We start from the raw sequence: 18,946 nt of genomic DNA, 5'->3' as shown, positions 1-18,946 counted from the left end.
GACTTAAGGCGACCCTATGAACAGGTTTTTCATGGTAAGCGGCATTCAGAGGGGGTTGACCATTGCCTTCCTCTGAGGCTGAGAAGCAGTGACTGGCCCAAGGTCACCCAGTGAGCTTCATGGCTGTGGGGATTTGAACCCTGTTCTCCCAGGTCGTAGTCCAGCACCTTAACCATTACACTGGCTCTCTCAATACCCATTTAGAACAGGATATATGTGAACTTGCTAGGATTAAAGGGCTTTTCACAGTCTGAGCAGAACATAACATGTCAAGTTGATAGCAAAGACTTGAGCGTTTTGGATTTAAGGCCGAGGTTCATTGAGGAAAGTTCATTGTTGGACTCATACTTTGGAACCCAGCTGACGTCTTGTGCAACGTGGTGCTTTTTTTTTTTTTATCTTGTAAGATTAGACGGGGATGTATCTGTGCATTTGCTTGGTTGACCTTACAGTAACAGGGTTATGCGTGGTGTCTTTCATGATATTGAGTTTCTTTTTTATAAACTATGAGAAACCTTAACCTGGGCATCCACCACTGTCGCCTTATGGCAGTTGGACAGCGGAGTAGGTAGTTCTCACTTGTAATGCCAGCCTGCTTGATTTTTTTTTAAAAGCCCCACACCTGTTGCAGTTTCGGAGAAGGCAGCCCTTCAAGAAGTAGCCTGGTCATTCAGAACTTCCTTAGAGATCCTTCTTTGAGTCACTCCAGGTGTGAGGAACCTTTTTGTTGGGTTCCCCACCCCTCACAGGCCAAGTTAGACAGGTGAGTAGAGCTGCCCACCTGTCAGTCGCCTGACAATGTCAGCTGATCTTGTCTGCTTGTGAGTTTCAGAAGCCCCCTTCGAAGTGCTGGTTTTTTTACAGAGCTTCGAAAGGGGCTTTGCAGGCCAAGCGGATTGGTGGTGTCTGCAAACAGCATTTGGGCTGAGACCTGTCCGTACCTGTCCCACACCTGACATACTGTATGGTGTCTGTTGTCGGGCGGGTGGATGTGGCTTGGCTGAAATGGCCTCACAGGCCAAATGGAGAGGCCTGGTGGGCCTCTTTCCCACCCCTGCTCTACTTGCTCAAGACCTCAGTTAAGGCCTTCTCAGGTGTGGCACCCTGACTTTGGAATGCTTTCCACCGTAAGGCTTGTGCCAATGTCTTATTACTGCCATGTGAAGACTGGCTTTTCAAGATACATTATTTATTATTTCTATTCCACCTTTCCTCCATGGAGCTCAAGGTGATGTACACGGTTCACTGATGTGGAGCTCTGTATGGCTTTAAATATTACTTTTTATTTTTTTAAAAAACTGCTTCTGTTTTATGCTACTACACATTGTTTCTGTGTATTTATTGTAACTCTAATTTTTAATTTTGTTAGCTGCTGAGAGATGTTTTATCTGAAGAGCAGCATAGAAATACGTTAAACAAGCATATTTGGGAGGAAAGGCGGGATCTAAATTGAATTAATAATATTCTTAATTCCAGGTTGTCCCCATGAGTTCTCCGGTGGAGGATGTCCATGATCCTCTTTGCCTGCGTGGTGCGGGTGAGGGATGGACTTCCACTCTCTGCCTCCACGGACTTCCACCTAGACCAGGACTTCTTGGAATGCAGGAAGAGACTCAAGGCCTTGTCGTCCATTCTGACACAGTATCCAGAGCGTGGTACAGCCAAAGAACGTGACCTCAGTATACAGTAAGCCGTGTTTCAGCTTGTGAGAATTCCCCCCCCCCCGATACTACCTTGAAGGGTGCCTTCATGAGCATTCCTTGGATGGTAACATTTTATTTATTTATACAGTTAATATACTGCTTCATAAAAAAATGTCTACACCATTAGGAGAAATAGTACATTCATAAATCCCAGCTAAACTCTTAACAGATGCACTGCATCAAAATACAATTAAATACTAAATGGCAATACTGAGTAGCGCAATCAGAAAAAACTTCAATAATTGGGGAAAGATTGAATAAACAAATAGGTTTTTAAAATACTTTGTACTTGCCACAGTTGATGCCTCCCAGATGACATGGGAGGGAGGGTATTCTAGTGGGTTGATACCACTCTGGAGAAAGACCATTTCCACAGTGTCATAAGGTGGCAAGTCACCAACCAGAGGCGGCTAGCAGGGCCTTCCTCTGATGACTGTAGAGGTTAACTGGGTCTGTATAGGGGAAGACGGTCTGCCAGATATTCTGGTCCCAAATTGTTCAGGGCGTTTTATGACTACAACAAAGTTTTGAACGCATCTCTGTGGTTAATAAGCAGCCAGTGCAGTTCTTTCAACACAGGTGTCTAGCTATATGTCTACAGCTAGATATCCAACTCAGCACCTTAGCTGCCGCTTTCTGTGCTAGCTTCGCCTCTTGAACCACAGAGGCAGCCCGACATCCAGCACATTACAGCAGAGTAACTGCAAGGTTACCAGTTAATGGACAACAGTAGCAGCCAAGGTGTTTCTATCCAGGAAAGGGCATAGTTGTCATATTAGCTGAAGTTGCTCCTAGGTGCTCTGTGCCATAATAGTACCTTGGGCCTCTAATTATAGCAGTGGTTCCGTAAGTATCCCAGTTCCTGGATCAGTGAACCGCTCTCCCATAGGATCTGTGTCCTGGCAGGATTCAGTCTCCGTTTGTTTGTCCTTCATCCAATCTATGACTATGCCTAGCCACTGGTTTTGGATAATACACAGCCTTGCCTGATTCGGATGTTATAGAGAAATGGAGCTGAGTGTCAGCAGCATAGTGATGACGTGATCTCACCATAGCCTGGACACAGTAAAGTAGTAAAATAATGTGATGGAAGCCTTATAGTGATGGAGGGTGCCCCTCAGTGTGACAGTTTCAACTTTGCTTGTATTTGTTTATTTATAGTAGTACTAACCTGCCCTTCATCAGCTGCTCCCAGGGCAGGGGTACCGCAATAAAACTACAAATCAATAAAACAATAACCACATATACATAACAATGACAAAAAATCCTTAGTGTAAGATCACCTAGCAGCAAACTTCAAAACTGAGTGGCTGAGAACAGTTCTCAGTCCCTTCCAAAGGCCTGGGTGAAGAGGTGTGCCTTCACCAACTGACACAAAGTCAGTAGTGTCTGTCCTGGACGTACCTCTGCGGGGAGAACTTTTCAGAGGTGAGGTGCCACCACAGGAAAGGCCTTTTCCCATTGCATTCTGTACTGTTTGCAAGCTCTGAACGATTTGCAAGGGCAGCCCGATGTAGAGCACAGTACAGAACTCCAGCATGTGGTTGAGGTTACCACAGCATGTGTTAATGTGGCCAGGATTTTTCTGCTAGGGACAGTTGTAGCTGGTGCCTTAGCCAAAGCCAGCCATAACCTCTTCTAACCGCTGAAGCCACCTGGGTCTGGACAGGAGTACCCCTGAGAGGCACAACTTCTCTTTCAAGGGGAGTGAATCCTAGTCCTGGACCTGAGCATCCACCACTCACAGCCTTTCCCTCTTGTGTGGGTTCAGTGTCAGTTTACTGACCCATGTTAAATAAACACTCCTCTCTGTCCTGTACTTTAAAGCCTTGATCAAGGTTGTGTACATACTCCGTTAACAATATGAAATACAACTCCAATTCTGCAGCAAGAAAAATGAAATTTGGCAACCTAAACAAGTCATGAACATTTGTTGGTATCTGATTATGTTGTCTAATTTGGAAAGAAGCAAGTATTTGGCAAGGAGCTAATACAGAACACAAAAAGTTCCAGGAAGTTTGGCAGAGACCCCCTCTGACTTTTTGCAGTTCTCCATCTCCTCGTGGTGAAGTTTCCCTCTGCAGCAAAGAACTAGAAATGTTGCTTTTTTTAAAAATGGGGGGAAAAATTGAAAATGTTTTTTGGTTCACGTATTGACTCAAATCACAGTGCATATCAACTCAGAAGTGAGTCCCGTTTGGTTGAATGGAGCTTACTCCCAAGTAAGTGTGTGTGGGACTGCAGTCTTAGTCATGTCACCATCATATGGTCATCACAATGGCCCTCGTACCCCAAAAACAATTCCAGCCATTTTAACCCCAAACGTCCCATTCCTAGGCAAGGTTCTAGAGAGAGTGGTTGCGGACCAGCTCCAGACACTCTTGGATGAGACCGATTATCTGGATCCATTTCAATCGGGTTTCAGGCCCGGTTTTGGCACGGAGACGGCCTTGGTCGCCCTGTATGATGACCTTTGTTGGGAGAAAGACGGGGAGTGTAACTCTGCTGATTCTTCTTGATCTCTCAGCGGCTTTTGATACCATTGACCATGGTATTCTTCTGGGGAGACTTGCGGATTTGGGAGTTGGAGGTACTGCTTGGCGGTGGTTCTGCTCCTACTTGGTGGGTCGTCTCCAGAAGGTAGTGCTTGGGGAGCATTGCTCGGCACCCTGGGCTCTCCAATATGGAGTTCCGCAGGGGTCAGTTCTGTCCCCCATGCTCTTTAACATCTACATGAAGCCGCTGGGTGCTGTCATCAGGAGTTTTGGAGTGCATTGTCACCAGTATGCTGATGACACGCAGCTCTACTTCTCCTTTTCATCTTCATCAGGTGAGGCTGTCAAGGTGCTGAACCGATGCCTGGCTGCGATAATGGACTGGATGAGAGCAAACAAATTGAAGCTCAATCCAGATAAGACTGAGATGCTGTTAGTAGGTGGTTCCCCTGACCGGATGGTGGATGTACAACCTGTCCTGGATGGGGTTGCACTCCCCCTGAAGGAGCAGGTTCGTAGTCTCGGAGTTCTTTTAGATCCATCCCTGTCACTGGAGGCTCAGGTAGCCTTGGTGGCACAGAGTGCTTTCTACCAGCTTCGGTTGGTGGCCCAGCTACGCCACTATCTGGACAGGGAAAATCTTGCTTCAGTTGTCCATGCTCTGGTAACCTCTAAATTAGACTACTGCAATGCACTCTACATGGGGCTGCCCTTGAAGACGGTTCGGAAACTGCAGCTTTTGCAAAATGTGGCGGCCAGACTGATAACTGGGACCAGGTGGTCTGAACATATAACACCGATTCTGGCTCGCCTGCACTGGTTGCCTATATGTTTCCAGGCTCGATTCAAGGTGCTGGTTTTAACCTATAAAGCCTTGTACGGCATGGGACCACCATATCTGATGGAACGCCTCTCCCGATATGAACCTACCCGTACACTGCGCTCAACATCGAAGGCCCTCCTCCAGGTGCCTACTCAGAAAGAAGCGCGGAAGGTGACGACAAGAAAAAGGGCCTTCTCAGTGGTGGCCCCCGAACTATGGAATATTCTTCCTGATGAGATACGCCTGGCGCCAACATTATCTTTTCGGCGTCAGGTAAAAACCTTCCTATTCTCCCAGGCATTTTCAGCATTTTAGTAGTATTTAATATGCATTTTAGTATGTGTTCAATCATGTTTTAATTCTTGTTATTTTTAACTCATTTTAAATGCTTAACATGAGGTTTTAATTGTATGTCAGATTTTTTTTACCTGTTGTGAACCGCCCAGAGAGCTTCGGCTATGGGGCTGTATATAAATTGAATTAATAAATAAATGAATTAATAAATAAAACTGGAATACCAATAACACAATTATAGACAATTAAATACATTTAAGTACATTGTGGGAGATAGGGTTGCCAGGCCCGGCCTCCAAGAGGTCTTCTGTATCTTTAACAGTTGTGCAGGGGGAAGGGAGAATTCCACCTTGTGGTTTTTCCCATTACAGTGTTGCAAGAACACCTGCACTTGGCTGACTTTCTCTTTTCCTAAAGATACAGGATCAGTCTCAGGCCCTGAACCTGGCAACCCTAGTGGGAGACCCCTGTAGGGCAGCCTTCCCCAAACCTGTGCCCTCCATATGTTTTGGACTGTGCTGGCTGGGGCCAGTGGTAGCTGTGGTCCAAAATACCTGAAGTGCACCAGGTTGAGGAAGGCTGATGTACAAAATAAAGATGAGGTGAGGGTGTTTATTATATTCCACGAACTCTAACCTGATGTTGCTTCTTTTGTCTGTTGCAAACTAGAAGCCCCCCATGTCATGTAGGGCATCTGTCCAAGTCTCTCAGTGACATCTCTCTGCTCATAACCTTGTCCAAGGTTACTTCCTGATAACATGTATGCTAAGCGCATGTCCAGAGTTGTGGTCTCTGAGACCAGCAAAAAGGGTAGTGTTTCTACAAGTCTGGGAAGCATTCCCCCTACGTTTTGAGAGGCATGCTTTAAAAACAACGAAAGCATAAGATTCACAGAGGCATCTAGGTCTGTGTGTGAGCAGCAAACAGCCCCATCCCCTGTAGGGTTGGATTCTAAGCACAGAGCTTTGACTGCTGGATTTCTTTCAGTGTACCATTTGTTTAGTCTGTGCCTGATGCTGGTAGTGAATCCTGGATATCTTTCTTCTCAGCTTTCATTCTTCTGGAGACGTTGCCTGCTTGGGCATTTACAACAGCAGTTACCCAGCTGCCATGGCGTTTCTCTTTCTGGAAGAGCTCCTGTGGGAATTTGCCACTACCTACGATGCCACCAGTGTGGGCCTGGCTTCCAGACCATATGCATTCCTTGAATTTGGTGTGTACCATGCTCTCTCTCTCTCTCTGTCTCTCTCTCTCTCTTTTTCTTCTTCTCAGGAATCGGTAGCGAGTATCACCTTTCAAATAAAACAAGAAGCCTGGCTGACATTATTTCTTACACGTGCTTGGTGTATCTTTGTCGCCTTAATCTTAATTGATTTTGTCTGCCAGAAGGGAAGCACAGGGATAACAATCCTGCCCAGACGGCGAAATAATCTCTTATTCAAGGCACTGAAATGTTTCAGAACCCAGGCAATACTTAAGGGAAGGATGATAGCTCAGGGGTAGAGCATCTGCTTTGCATGCAAAAGGTCGCAGGTTCAATCCCTGGCATCTCCAGGGAGGGCTTCTGCCTGAAGCCCTGGAGAGTTGCTGCCAGTCAGTGTAGACAGTACTGAGCTAGATGGACCAATGAGTCTGACTCAGTATAAAGCAGCTTCCTATGTTATGTACTGCCTTCAAGTCGATTCCAACTTATGACAACCCTATGAATAGGATTTTCATGAGGCTGAGAGGCAGTGACTGGCCCAAAGTCACCCAGTGAGCTTCATGGCTATGTGGGGATTCGAACCCTGGTCTCCCAGGTCCTAGTCCAACACCTTAACCACTACGCCACACTGGCTCTCTTCCTATGTTAAGCCCTGTCCGAACGAGGCTCCTAACGAGGACTGTTTGCTGGAGGCAGGACGCTTGATCAGTGAAGGCAGCGATTCTTAACTTTGTAGAAACACTGTGTCTCCCTCTCCACTGCAGAAGAGGAGTCCTGCTGGATCAGGCCAATGGCCCATCGAGTCCAGCATCCTGTTCCCATAGTAGCTAACCAGATGCCTCTGAGAAGCCCAGAAGCAGGACCTGAGTGCAACAGCACTGTCCCCCCTTGCGATTCCCAGCAGTGGGTGTTCTGAGGCACACGGACTTCAACAGTGGAGGCAGATCATGGCCAGGAACTTGGACAAAGCAAGACATTCTTTCCCCAGTGATTTCTGATAGGTGTATTTTGTTAATTCAGGAAGGTAGTATCAGCAGTTTGGTGCTTTTTTCCAGGGAAGTTATTTATTGATTAATTATTTGATTTATATCCCGCCCTTCCTCCCAGCAGGAGACCAGGGCGGCAAACAGAAATGCTAAAAACACTTTAAAACATCATAAAAACAGACCTTAAAATACATTAAAACAAAACAACGTTAAAAACATTTTTAAAAAAAGCTTTAAAAACATCTTTTAAAAAAGGGTTAAAAACATTATTTAAAAAACAGACGTATTAACAAGCAATTGTAACACAGACTGGGATAGGTCTCAACTTAAAAGGCTTGTTGGAAGAGGAAAGTCTTCAAAAGGCGCTGAAAAGTTAGCAGAGATGCTAGGAAGGTACTTTTATTGTTGCTTTCTGTGGCGAGTAGTTATTCCACAGAAGCTGCAACGTGTTTGGTGAGGTTGCAGCTGTTCTGCGCCAAATAGAAATTCGGCACTCGGAAAGGTTGAGTTCCATGGGCAGTATTCGTTTTGCAGAGGAAGCGTATTTGCATGTATTTCCTTATTTTCTGTGATTTCCCCCCCCCCGCTTCTCTGCTGCAGACAATGTCATTCAAAAAGTCAAAAGCCGCTTCAGTTGCACAAACTGTGCACAGACAAAGTTCAACTTGGAAAAAGTCCAAGAAGAGCTTCGCTTGCGGCCTCCTGCGCTGGTGAAGTTGGAAGAGGTGGAGCTGAGGAATGGAATGGTGAACGGCCATGCAGAGCTGCATGTGGAATCTGGTGAGCTGCAATGCACAAACACGGGCTCTTTCGTTGCTTGTATTCATTAGCTGGTTCGACACTTCTAATTGCTGGTTAATTTCTAGGGTGTTTTTCTAGCAACTGTAGCCAAAAGCCATAGGCTGCTTTCACACATGGGGCTAATAGCGCTAGTTTAACGGATTAAAAAGGTAGTGCTTCGTTCCGGATTTCAAAAATCCCTTTCACACTGCAGTACCTGTTATACCGGTGTTTTGCGCAACAGTCTTTCACACACGGAGCAGAGTTTTTCTCCTCCCCCCCCCACTCATTCGGCCTCATGTGACACCGGATGAGCTGGTTTGAGGCCTGTTCTTTCAGTGCATGGGGGGGTTGAAAGAGGCCCGATCGCGATCAGCTGAGAGGCGCGGCCGCGCAGGCTCTGGTTGAGCACAAGCAGCAGCAGCACAGGCTGCTCTCAGGAGCAGCTGGGATCGGCTGGGAGGCGCAGCGGTGTCAGTGCAGCAGCGCGGGAAGGCTGCATGCTGGGAGGGCTGTTGGTCAGGGCGGGGACGCACTGCATGCTGGGATGGCTGTCACATGAGCAGCGGCAGCTAGCGCAAAACTCCCGCAACCTTCTGGTTTCCCAGCCTGCTATCGGAGTTTTTCAGGTATCATTTATTACGGAAATTAGCACTAAACTTCCACTACATTCCACCAGAATTCCGGAGCTACCCGTTATGTCGTGTGAAAGCTCAAATTTCATGCGCAAATTAACAGGAAATAAATCGTCAGAATAACGGAATAAACTGCAGTGTGAAAGGGGCCATAGTCACAGCCAAAGGCAAATACAAAAATAATGGTGCTAACATGGATCAAGAGCAGTCACTATAAGAGCATCTCTTCAAAATGGGCAACTCGCTGAAGATACAAGACAGATAAGAGTCCACCGGGGCACGCTCTTAGCTCCTGCAAAAGTCGTGTCACGTTATTTGCATGTTACAATGATACTCAGAATTTTATGTACCACTTTAAATAGAGTAAAATTGCTTCACATAGATTGCCTTGCAACCCTTGCAATAACCCTATTAGCTAGATCAGTATTAGCGTCCTGAATTGGTTCTCATAAGTTCCAAGAGTGACTGTAGGAATAAATACTTTACAAAAGATGCCTGGTGGGAAGCCACCTGTGCTGGAAACTCGTTTAGACACCAGAGTATATATGAAGCATGAGAAAAGGCTGTAAATTTCCTAGCAGCGCTCACCAATCTTTGTTCTTCTCCTTCCCTTTCTTCTCCAATTGGCCGGAAGCCCCTGCTTACAGAATGCAACCTGTGTCTGCTTTGGGAATCTTATCTCTTGTTCTCAACATCATGTGTGGAGCGCTGAATCTCATTCGAGGCGTTCACCTTGCAGAATATTCGTTTCAGGTAACTGGAGATGATGACATGGGGGCAAGGAGCTCAGAGGCCTGTTGAATCAGGCCAGCAGCCCATCTAGTCTAGCTTCCTGTTCTCGCTCTGGCCAATAGAAATGGGAAATGGCCTGCCTTCAAGTCGATTGTGACTTATGGCGACCCTATGAATAGAGTTTTCATGGTAAATGGTATTCAGAGGAGGTTTCCCATTGCCTTCCTCTGAGGCTGAGAGGCAGTGACTGGCCCAAGGTTACCCAGTGAGCTTCATGGCTGTGTAGGGATTCGAACCCTGGCCTCCCAGGTCGTAGTCCAACACGGTATACTAAAGGGAAGCCTATGAGCAGGTTTGATTTCTGCACTCATGTTTGAGATGATCTGTCATCGCAAGATAACTTAACCTTGCCAGCTCCATGTGCTAATCTTTGTTCAGGGACATTTAGTTACTTACATGACAGCCACGTGACTGTAAAGAGAATTGTTTTCATTTCAGGTCACCAAGTATAACATGGATTTTTGAGCAATTTATAGTACATGATCAAGTTACTAGGAACCATGTGCATGAAAAAAATTATGCCCTTCATTTGTTAGTTACTTTGTTAGTGCACCCTGGGCTTCTTTGGGATATAAATTTAATCATTATACAGCCACAAGAGTGGCTGTATACTGTAGCCAGCGTGGATTTTTCACATTCCGCACTGTTAAATTGAAAATACCCCCCATGCCATTCTGATGCTTCCCATAAGCTCATTTCAAAACAAAATCTTACAAAACTTATAGTCCTGAACTCAGAAACACTTGCTTAACAACCCTCTCAATTTTCATGGCGATACACAAAACAGTCAGAAAGAATCGAGATTTCAAAGTCAGAGGCACATGTTACCAAATTTTTCCAAGCTACACAGGAAGTGGATTGGACTGTGAAAGACCAACCCAAATGGTGTTTGCATTTTGACGGATTTGTAGGGCAGTACAATATCTCAGAGAGGAGGTCAGGTCTCCTGCTCCCCTGGTGCATTCGCTATAGCTGCCCAATTTCCCTGCTTTTTAAAGTTTGGTAGAAATATCTGTGGGCTATAGGTACATTCTTAAACTGCAAGGTTTTTGCCTATTAGTGAATTATCATAAATCATCATAAAAATTATTATTATGCCGTTTGGTATAGTATTGCCATGTACTGGCTGCTTATATTATGGTTCATATGCGATTGTACTGGAAATGTTTATTGTATTTTATTTCTTTATTTATTTATTGTATTTGTATACCGCCCCATAGCCGAAGCTCTCTGGGCGGTTTACAGTAACTAAAAACATTAAAAACAAATATACAAATTTAAAACATCTTTTAAAAACAATTTAAAACAATTTAAACAACTTTGTTTGCCACTGGTTTATATATTTTAACTGACTGATATCAATTGATGTCTTATTTTATAATAAATGTAAAATGTTATAAGATCCATGTTATCAGAATGAATTATTTAGATGGTTATACTATGCTTTGAAACTAGTTATCATTTAGACTGTTTTAATGTTATGTTGATTTGCATGTTTTGCTGTTGTGAACTCTTTTGGGCACATTTTTGAAGAAAAGCGGCATACAGATTGAAATAATAAATAAATAAGCATCTATAAATTGGCCACTGATCAATTTTGACTGGAAAACCCTCCTAACTTCCAGAAGTAACACATTCTAGAATCAACTCTGAAATAATAATGAAGGCAGTAGGATTTTTTTTTGCTCCCCAGACAGTTAGATAAACTTCTAAGCTTATTTTACAGGGATCTCCCAGCCCCCTTCCAATATCTTTGACAGCACAAGAGTAACTTAGATATAGCAAAGTGTTCTGTGCAAGTTGAAAGCTGGTAACCTTTGCATTTATAAAAATTACTCCAGTAAAACAAAACAGGTGAAGTATTCTATCTCGGAATAGCTCTTGACATCCTTGAAGGATTTAACATGAACACAACCATTCTTTTTTCCCCTGTGGTAAATTCAGAGCTCTAAAAATGGAGTTTTCTACGAGCTTTTTTAAAAGTCCCCTGGAACAGATTTGAGCTAGATAAGTGCTGTACTGTTGGAAACCACTTTCGTTGGTATTTGATTCTTCTGTGATAAGACTCAACTGTGTACACAAATTCTCTTGCAAGTTAAATATCAGTTTAGCTCCTTCCTGATTCTGTGTGCCAAACGCCAAAGTAAAAAATAAAGACTACTGTGTACCTTCTTTAAACAAATCCATTCAGGCTTAGAAATAGTCAAGGAGGCTTTCCAAGTGATTTGTCCCCCCCCCCAAAAAAAATCCCCACTTTTAGGCACATGACTGAACACAAATATACATAGGCAAGCAAGATAGTAATCCCAATGTTCTAATAACATTGTGGACTTATTTGCATGGGCTGAGTTAACGTGACCTTCAAATATCATCTTCCAACAGGAAGATCACAAAGGAATTGGAAATGTAATAGCATTCCTCCTCCCCTTCGTCGCCTGCTTTCTGTTGGTAAGTACCTTATCTGCTTCCTCTTATCTCTTCGTGCTGCTTGTGTCTCTTTTCATTGGCACTTGAGAAAAAAAAGAGCCTGGGCAAATATGGGAGATTTTAAGGGCACATTTCAATCAAAATTATTGCATGTCCGCACTTGCATGTTATAATAATTTAAATACAGGCACTAACACGGAACTGCAGCTGATTACTGAAGGCCCACTGTGAGCTTATTCTGATGCTACATTTTATCCGTTCACACCGTAAGATCTGTAGGATGTCTGCTGGTGGCCCTAGCACAGTAAATGCAGTTTTGTGTTGGTTCTGGTCTTGGGACACACTCCGATTTCATCGGCCTTCAAGTGACTGTGATGTGCAATGTTGACGTTTGTTCTAAAGTGCACGAATGCTTCAAACCACATTGTAAACAATTGACAGCCTTGCCTGTGTTGTGTATTCATAGTAATGCAGGGAACTACCTTACACTGAGTCAGGCCGCATTGGTCCATCTAGCTCAGTCTTGTCTGCACTGACTGGCAGCAGCTCTTTAGTCTGGGGACATTCCTAGTCAGGATGCCAGGGATTGAACCTGGGACCTTCTGCGTGCAAAGCAGATCTTCTTCCCTTCATAGCCTGGTCGCTAAACTGCTCTTCTGTGTTGTTCCTTTTTCAGTGCTACCTTTACCTGTTCTACAGTTCTGCCAGGAAGATAAAAGTCTTTGTACTTTTCGTCATAGTCTGTCTATGCAACACCTACCTGCATGGATTAAGGAACATCTGGCAGATACTTTTCCACATAGGAGCGGCGTCTCTTTCTTCCCATCAGATACTAACGCGACAAGTTGTGGAGAAACAGCCAGACTTTGGAGTCTGAAAACAATCATGGAATGCCAGATGTGTTTCCCCCCCCAAAAAAGAGTTTGATTTGGGAAGGGGGTGTTCCACGCTGGTCAAAGCCAGCTTGCGTAACATGGTGGGTTTTTCAACCCTGCGTCTCCCAAAAGAAGAGTTTTTTAGCAAAAATCAGTCATAGGTTTATAGAAGCAAAAGGGATCCCTGGTCCAACTGAAGTCTGGGTCCTCTGTGCACCAGTCCTTTACAGATCAATGCACATAAGCCAGAGGATGATCTGAATGTTCCCTCTGGCGTGCAGCAGAGCTAGAGGCCTCAGCTAGTCCTTCCTGTGCACTGCTCTGGACTCCTAGGAGAAGGGCAGGCTGCAGTTGTCATCAACCGTAAAACAAATAATCCGCTGGATAGTATTCTGCAAAGCATAGAGCAGGACAGCTCTAGACAGCCCCAGAGTATCAAGCCATATCCCACTGGAGAAGAGAGAGAGCCTTAAGGTGATGATCACTGTGGCTTGCACACTGAAACGTCTGAAGTGGAAATCCCCCAAACAAGTTCCAGTTGGTCAGATATCCATTTGTAGTTGCATCTGTGTGGTAGACCTTTTGACGCCTACAAGTTTTAAGACACAGGTGAAGTTAATAGAACGGTTCATCTTTTATGGCAAAGATGGATTTCAATGGTAGGCACTTTGCCATGACTATGCTAGGGTAGTAGCAACTGATCTTAACAAAAGTTCATGAATGAGTCTGCATGCCTTTAGATCAATAGTAATGAATGAGTTGTGGATAAATCCTTTGTTCCTATAAGGAACAGGAGGAAAAGGCAAAAGACAGTAGCTCCTTGAAGAGGAATGAAGGGTGTTGATTGGTGGAGGCTAGTCCATTTGGGCAAAGGAGGTGCTGTTCCACTAGTCTCACTCTGCTCTCAGCCAGCCCCCTCCTGCCTGCCTTCTTGCTTACAGCCGGTCCAGAGAGTGGCCATGGCTGTCAGTTTCCTCCTTCCCTTGTATAGCTCAGTAGGGAGGAGAATGGGGACAAAACTAGAATTAGTGTGTAGTGGTTAAGGTGTTGGACTACGACCTGGGGGACCAGGATTCGAATCCCCACACAGCCATGAAGCTCACTGGGTGACCTTGGGCCAGTCACTGCCCCTCAGCCTCAGAGGAAGGCAATGGTAACCCCCCTCTGAATACCGCTTACCATGAACACCCTATTCATGGGGTCGCCATAAGTCGGAATCGACTTGAAGGCAGTCCATTGTTTGTCTGTCATTGGCTCTGGTGCCACCTGCTCCTGGGCTCCTTGCTTTCCACCCTACTAGCTCCCAAAGGGCAGCAGCCACCACTGGTATTGATGTGGCTTGGGAATCATCGCTGGGGGGGGGGGAGTTCTTGCACATCCCATTCAGCATTTTAGCCCTGACCTCTGTGTGTGTGTGTATAAAAGGCATTGAATGTGCAACAGGGTGAAAGAGAGGTCCATGCTGAACTCTTAAGCAATACTTTCTGCACTTGGCATCTGCCTTCTGCACAAATGTGTCCACCGCCACAAGTTTGCAGAACAAATGGGCGGAGGAACAATATCAAGTATTGTCTTGTTGACGGGGATCAGATATCACAGATTAGCACCCCATTTGCCCCCCATGCAGAAGAAGTGAAAGGATTAATGGGGCAGCTGTTAAGTACCATCCAGGGTACATGTTGACTGCAAACAGCAATGCTGGTTTAGGGTGGCATACGGCAACCACTGCATCCACTGAGATTCTTAAGAATCCCAGCTTTCACTTAAAGAAACAAAAATGTTTCTAATCCTTAGAGCTAGGGAAGCTGCGACTACGACAGTGAAAGTCTGACCAGGCTGTGATGGAGGGGAATGGGCTAGACTTCAGACTCAACTCTGTCTTCTGGTCTTGTGGCCCATAACTTTTTTTCTTTTAAAAAAATCACCCTTACTCGATTGCACTGTTGAGATTGCCTCTTATGCATACCATTCCCTTCCAAAGTGGCATCTGGTTGCTCTGTAAATAAATGAATCAGATTGGATTGATTAGAGCAAAAATAACTTCAAAATTGGCCCTTTGCCCTAACTTACCTTGCATGAACAACTCAGCAGCCTACTTTGATCTAATGCCTTCAGAAGGCTCATGCGTTTCCCTTTCCTGTGTGGTGCTTTTTGGCCAACCTGTATTAGAGCCCAGATTCGGGAAAATGCCTCCCCTGCCATACTTTGGTGGCCTTTTATTTCTTCCCGATCTTCTCCCTTCCTCACCCCTTTAAATTCTTCTTTGGCTGCTTTTTGTCTGTAAGAGAAGTGCGGCTTCCTGGGTGGCCTTTAAAGGGTGTGTGTGTTTCATGCCTTCCAGGACACTTTCATAAGTTATGTGGAAGTGCTGAAACAGGACTGAATGCTCTTGTCTTTTTTGGAGTACAGTAGGGCCCCGCTTTTCAGCGGCCAGCTAATACGGTGGCTTTCAATTAGAGCAAGGCCCTACTCATACGGCACTTGTTCCACTTTTACTGCGTTTTTCGGGTGTTGGGGGCCATTTTATTGACGGAGTTCCGCTTTACTGCGGGTTTTGCTTTTAGTTGGGGTCTGGAACATAACCCGCCGTATGAGTGGGGCCCTACTGTAATATGCAAAAGGAGAGCTGTGGAGCTCCTTGGCGGTGGGAACTGATTACAATTGGAGACATTCTTCTCTGTTTGACTCTGGGCTCAAGTATAATGTCTCCCCCAGAGCAATGCCCAGAACAGTTGGCAAGGCCCCTGGGACTCCCCAGTTATGATTGGTTCCCAGGTTTCCCACACACCCCAGATTCAGTTATTCAGGGCTCGTGGATGGGGTGGTGCTTCTGGGTAGCAGTGATGTTTCTGGGGTTCGCTCCATACTCCCCAGCTGTAGCATGGGCTATTTGAGAGAATCCCCACACATCCATCTCCTCTGGGTATGATGCTGTTCACGTTTAGGGAGAATCAGTGCAGCATTCCTGCTCTGATAGATGCATGGAGTAGTGGATGCATCCAACATGGTGACATAATTTTTTTCCAGGGTGCCCTTCAACTTCTCTCACAGCACGCAGTTTGGGAAGCACTGCTGTGACTCTGCAGAAAGCATGAGAGTGGCGCCTACTGACAGCTAGCTAATTCACCCTGAAGCGAATTTGAATGGGCAGAAGTCCCATATTTAGAAAAGTTCTGTCTCCAAACGAGTTAACCAGCCATAATGCTAACACTGGCGTGGGTGCAGTGGTGAGGACTTTGTGGCACACTTGGGCAGAACAGGAAGGTTTGTGAGGCATAGAGTTGTCCCTACACTCTAGCCTGCCTCTCCTTTACCACTTTGTTTCCTTTGGTAAGTTGAACGGGAGGCGGCACTGCCCCAAGGCACTGCATGGCTGCATTGCTTGCTGGAGCCTCTGGTCTAGGCTGCCCTTGTTTGAACTGCAGTTGGGGGCTCACATCTTCCTCAGTACGAAATAAATAAGAAATCCCTTTATGTAGAAAGTAGGTGTCAAGAAAGCATCTTGCCTAGCCTCCCTGCTCTGCTAGTTTTCTGTGGGCAGAGAATTTTCTGTAAGGAGGAACACGCAAGCTCTTCCTTGCAATCCAGGCACAGGTTTAGACTTGACTTGTGGCACATCTGGCAAAAATATTTCTCCTCCCTCCCAGCCTGTCAACTGTTGTGTAACCTTTCTCAACTCTTAAAAGAATATGCGGTTATTATTAATAAAAGCTCTTGCCCTGTAACTGAGAATAGAGCAGGTTCTCTCTCACTTGCTTCCTAATATCTTTATTGCAGCTCATTGGATTTATTTAAGATATGTGATCGGCGTTTAATTTAAGAGCATGCACTTTTGAAAGTAGTAACTAGGGCCTGTGCTTCTCTCAGCCTCTGCTGCATTGTATATTCCGGTATTTAACGTGTGGAAATATTATGCCAGCATTTACACCATTTGTGAACCCTTTTGATAACTTTTGGAACAAGTTTATTATGTGTAAAGTTCTGATGCAGTTTTTCCTTGGCAATCTGTCAGATGTTTTACAGGATACTCTCTTAACCTGCGATTGGAGGTAGAATCATGTGCTGGATTGCATTGCCACTGAGCAAACCAATCCCACAGCCACCCTGGTTGCATGTTCTGCAGGATCGGTCCCCTACTCAGGGTGTTTATTTTCTCTCTTGGCTATAAGAGAGAGAAATATGGATGGAGAATTAACTTCCTTAGTCTGCAGGCAGCCTGAAATGAGAACTGAAGAACTGAATAATTCTCTAAAATCTGCTGGTACCTCATACTGAGACTTCATTGCTTATTTAATAGCTAGCATCCACCACACAAAACCAGCTCCTACCATCCCCCCCCTCACATATTGAGTACTAAAATCACTACCTCTCCTCTGCCTGTTTTTCAAAATACATCCCGTTCCCCTAATTTTAGCATCTGATTGATACACACTGGATTTGTGTTTTTTTAAAAAGGATGGTATTTAAAGTTTAGCCTGTGATCCTCAGCATGCTTGGGGATTATCCAACAAGTCCGAAAAATTACTTGGTAGAGTCTGCCTGGGAGTGTACCATTCGGCATGCGAATGTGGGGTTTGTACAAACTCCCTTCAAAAAGAAAACTAGCATGTCAAAAAGTCTCCCTGATGTGATAGCTTTTTAGAAGCGGGCATTTTTTCCACTGGTGGAGCATTGCTATGTGCAATTGTTTCCTTCTCACACTTTTTAAATAATTTGTACCTGAAAGTGTCACTGAAGCTAATAGGACTTCTTTTCAAGGCTATGTGTTTGGTGTTCAGTTTTTGGTTTTTTTTTTTGCCAGTCCCCTATTCAAGTCTCCACAAGCCAACATGGCAATAGGCTCAAAGGATCAAACACAAGAAGAAAGCCCAGGGCTCCATCCTTTTGACCGTGCTTGCCATTCTTTAGTTTGGTACTTGGGGGGCTTTCAGGATGAAATTCTCGGTACAGAAAAAAGTCCCTGCTCATGGAAAGCTAGCATGTCAAGGAGAAGGCTAGACTAGAATCGTTCCTGACAACTTCCAAGGGGGGAGGGGGTTCTTCTATTCAATGACATGTTTTATCATGTGAACCCCCAACCTACAGTCTGAAGTGGTAAAACCCAGATGTTGGCATTTATCTCCTTACTGAACACTAGGTCTTTACAGCAGGGCTTGGAACAATTTGGCTCAGCTGCTGCTGTGCCATCACTATCTCTGTCAACATACAGCAAGATGTATCCAGCTAAATTTTAGTCTAAGTAGATCCATTGAAATTAATGGATCTAAGTTAGCCACTTCCATTAATTTCACAGGGCGCGACTAGCATTGGATACAACCCAATTGAACAAGTCAATCACAAAAACAAATAAAAACCAAATTGTTAGGGTAACTTTGTTCACTCTGAAGAGGGGCAGAGTTTAGGGTATATTGTGAAGGGGACACGCTGTAGGATGGCCTGGGCTTCAGTGCGGCTTTAGTATCCATTTCCACTTACTCATTCAACATGCCAGTGTTGGCTTTCCTTCTGAATAAAAGCCAACAGATGCCGAATTTTAAATTTGTTTGCTCCTTAAAGTCACCCAAGAGATTAGGAACTAAAAAGCTCTCGCCCCTTTTTATTTTTAAACCAAAGACATTTCTCAAACTTTTTTTTGTGGAAAAGAGGTAATCATTTTTTTCTGATGTTTTTTGCACTGTAATCTTGTGTCAATGTCAAAAGTCATTTTTGCATGAGTGTATATATGTATATAAATTAATGGACAATTATGAGTCAACGAATAAAGGACATTTTTGTAGTTGCTTGTATATTGTGATTTGCATTGCGGAGGTCAGGAGCGTCACAGGCTGGGTAGTCCATCCTTCCTCCTATTGCCTTTTGCAACTCTCCAGGGTCCTGATAACTTTTCAGGTTAGTCACAGCCCTACGCCCAAAGGACGTTTTTGAGGTTGGT

The 18,946-nt window shown here is 44.7% G+C and overlaps 1 protein-coding gene across 6 annotated transcripts in view; it reads left to right on the top strand.

The window, feature by feature from the left end:
* Nucleotides 1-18,946, top strand: part of SEC22C (SEC22 homolog C, vesicle trafficking protein) — a 47,788-nt gene that overhangs the window by 1,650 nt on the left and 27,192 nt on the right. For 4 of the 6 annotated variants that reach the window (XR_009758102.1, XR_009758101.1, XM_061586383.1 and 1 more), the window contains exons 2-6: nucleotides 1,477-1,686; nucleotides 6,365-6,528; nucleotides 8,106-8,285; nucleotides 9,555-9,673; nucleotides 12,095-12,160. Coding sequence is in view for 4 of the 6 variants with exons in the window: in XM_061586383.1 (XP_061442367.1) it covers nucleotides 1,505-1,686; nucleotides 6,365-6,528; nucleotides 8,106-8,285; nucleotides 9,555-9,673; nucleotides 12,095-12,160 (711 nt within the window). In the remaining 2 variants the exon portion in view is untranslated. Of the gene's footprint in view, nucleotides 1-633; nucleotides 764-1,476; nucleotides 1,687-6,364; nucleotides 6,529-8,105; nucleotides 8,286-9,554; nucleotides 9,674-12,094; nucleotides 12,161-12,815; nucleotides 18,777-18,946 lie in introns of those variants that run through there. The other 2 variants (XM_061586380.1, XM_061586379.1) reach the window with 2 other exon arrangements.

Source organism: Rhineura floridana, chromosome 10 (genome assembly GCF_030035675.1).
Source record: "Rhineura floridana isolate rRhiFlo1 chromosome 10, rRhiFlo1.hap2, whole genome shotgun sequence".
Taxonomy (NCBI): Eukaryota; Metazoa; Chordata; class Lepidosauria; order Squamata; family Rhineuridae; genus Rhineura; species Rhineura floridana.
The sequence above is the reverse complement of the archived record's forward strand: the minus strand, read 5'-3'. Positions and strand labels throughout refer to the sequence as shown.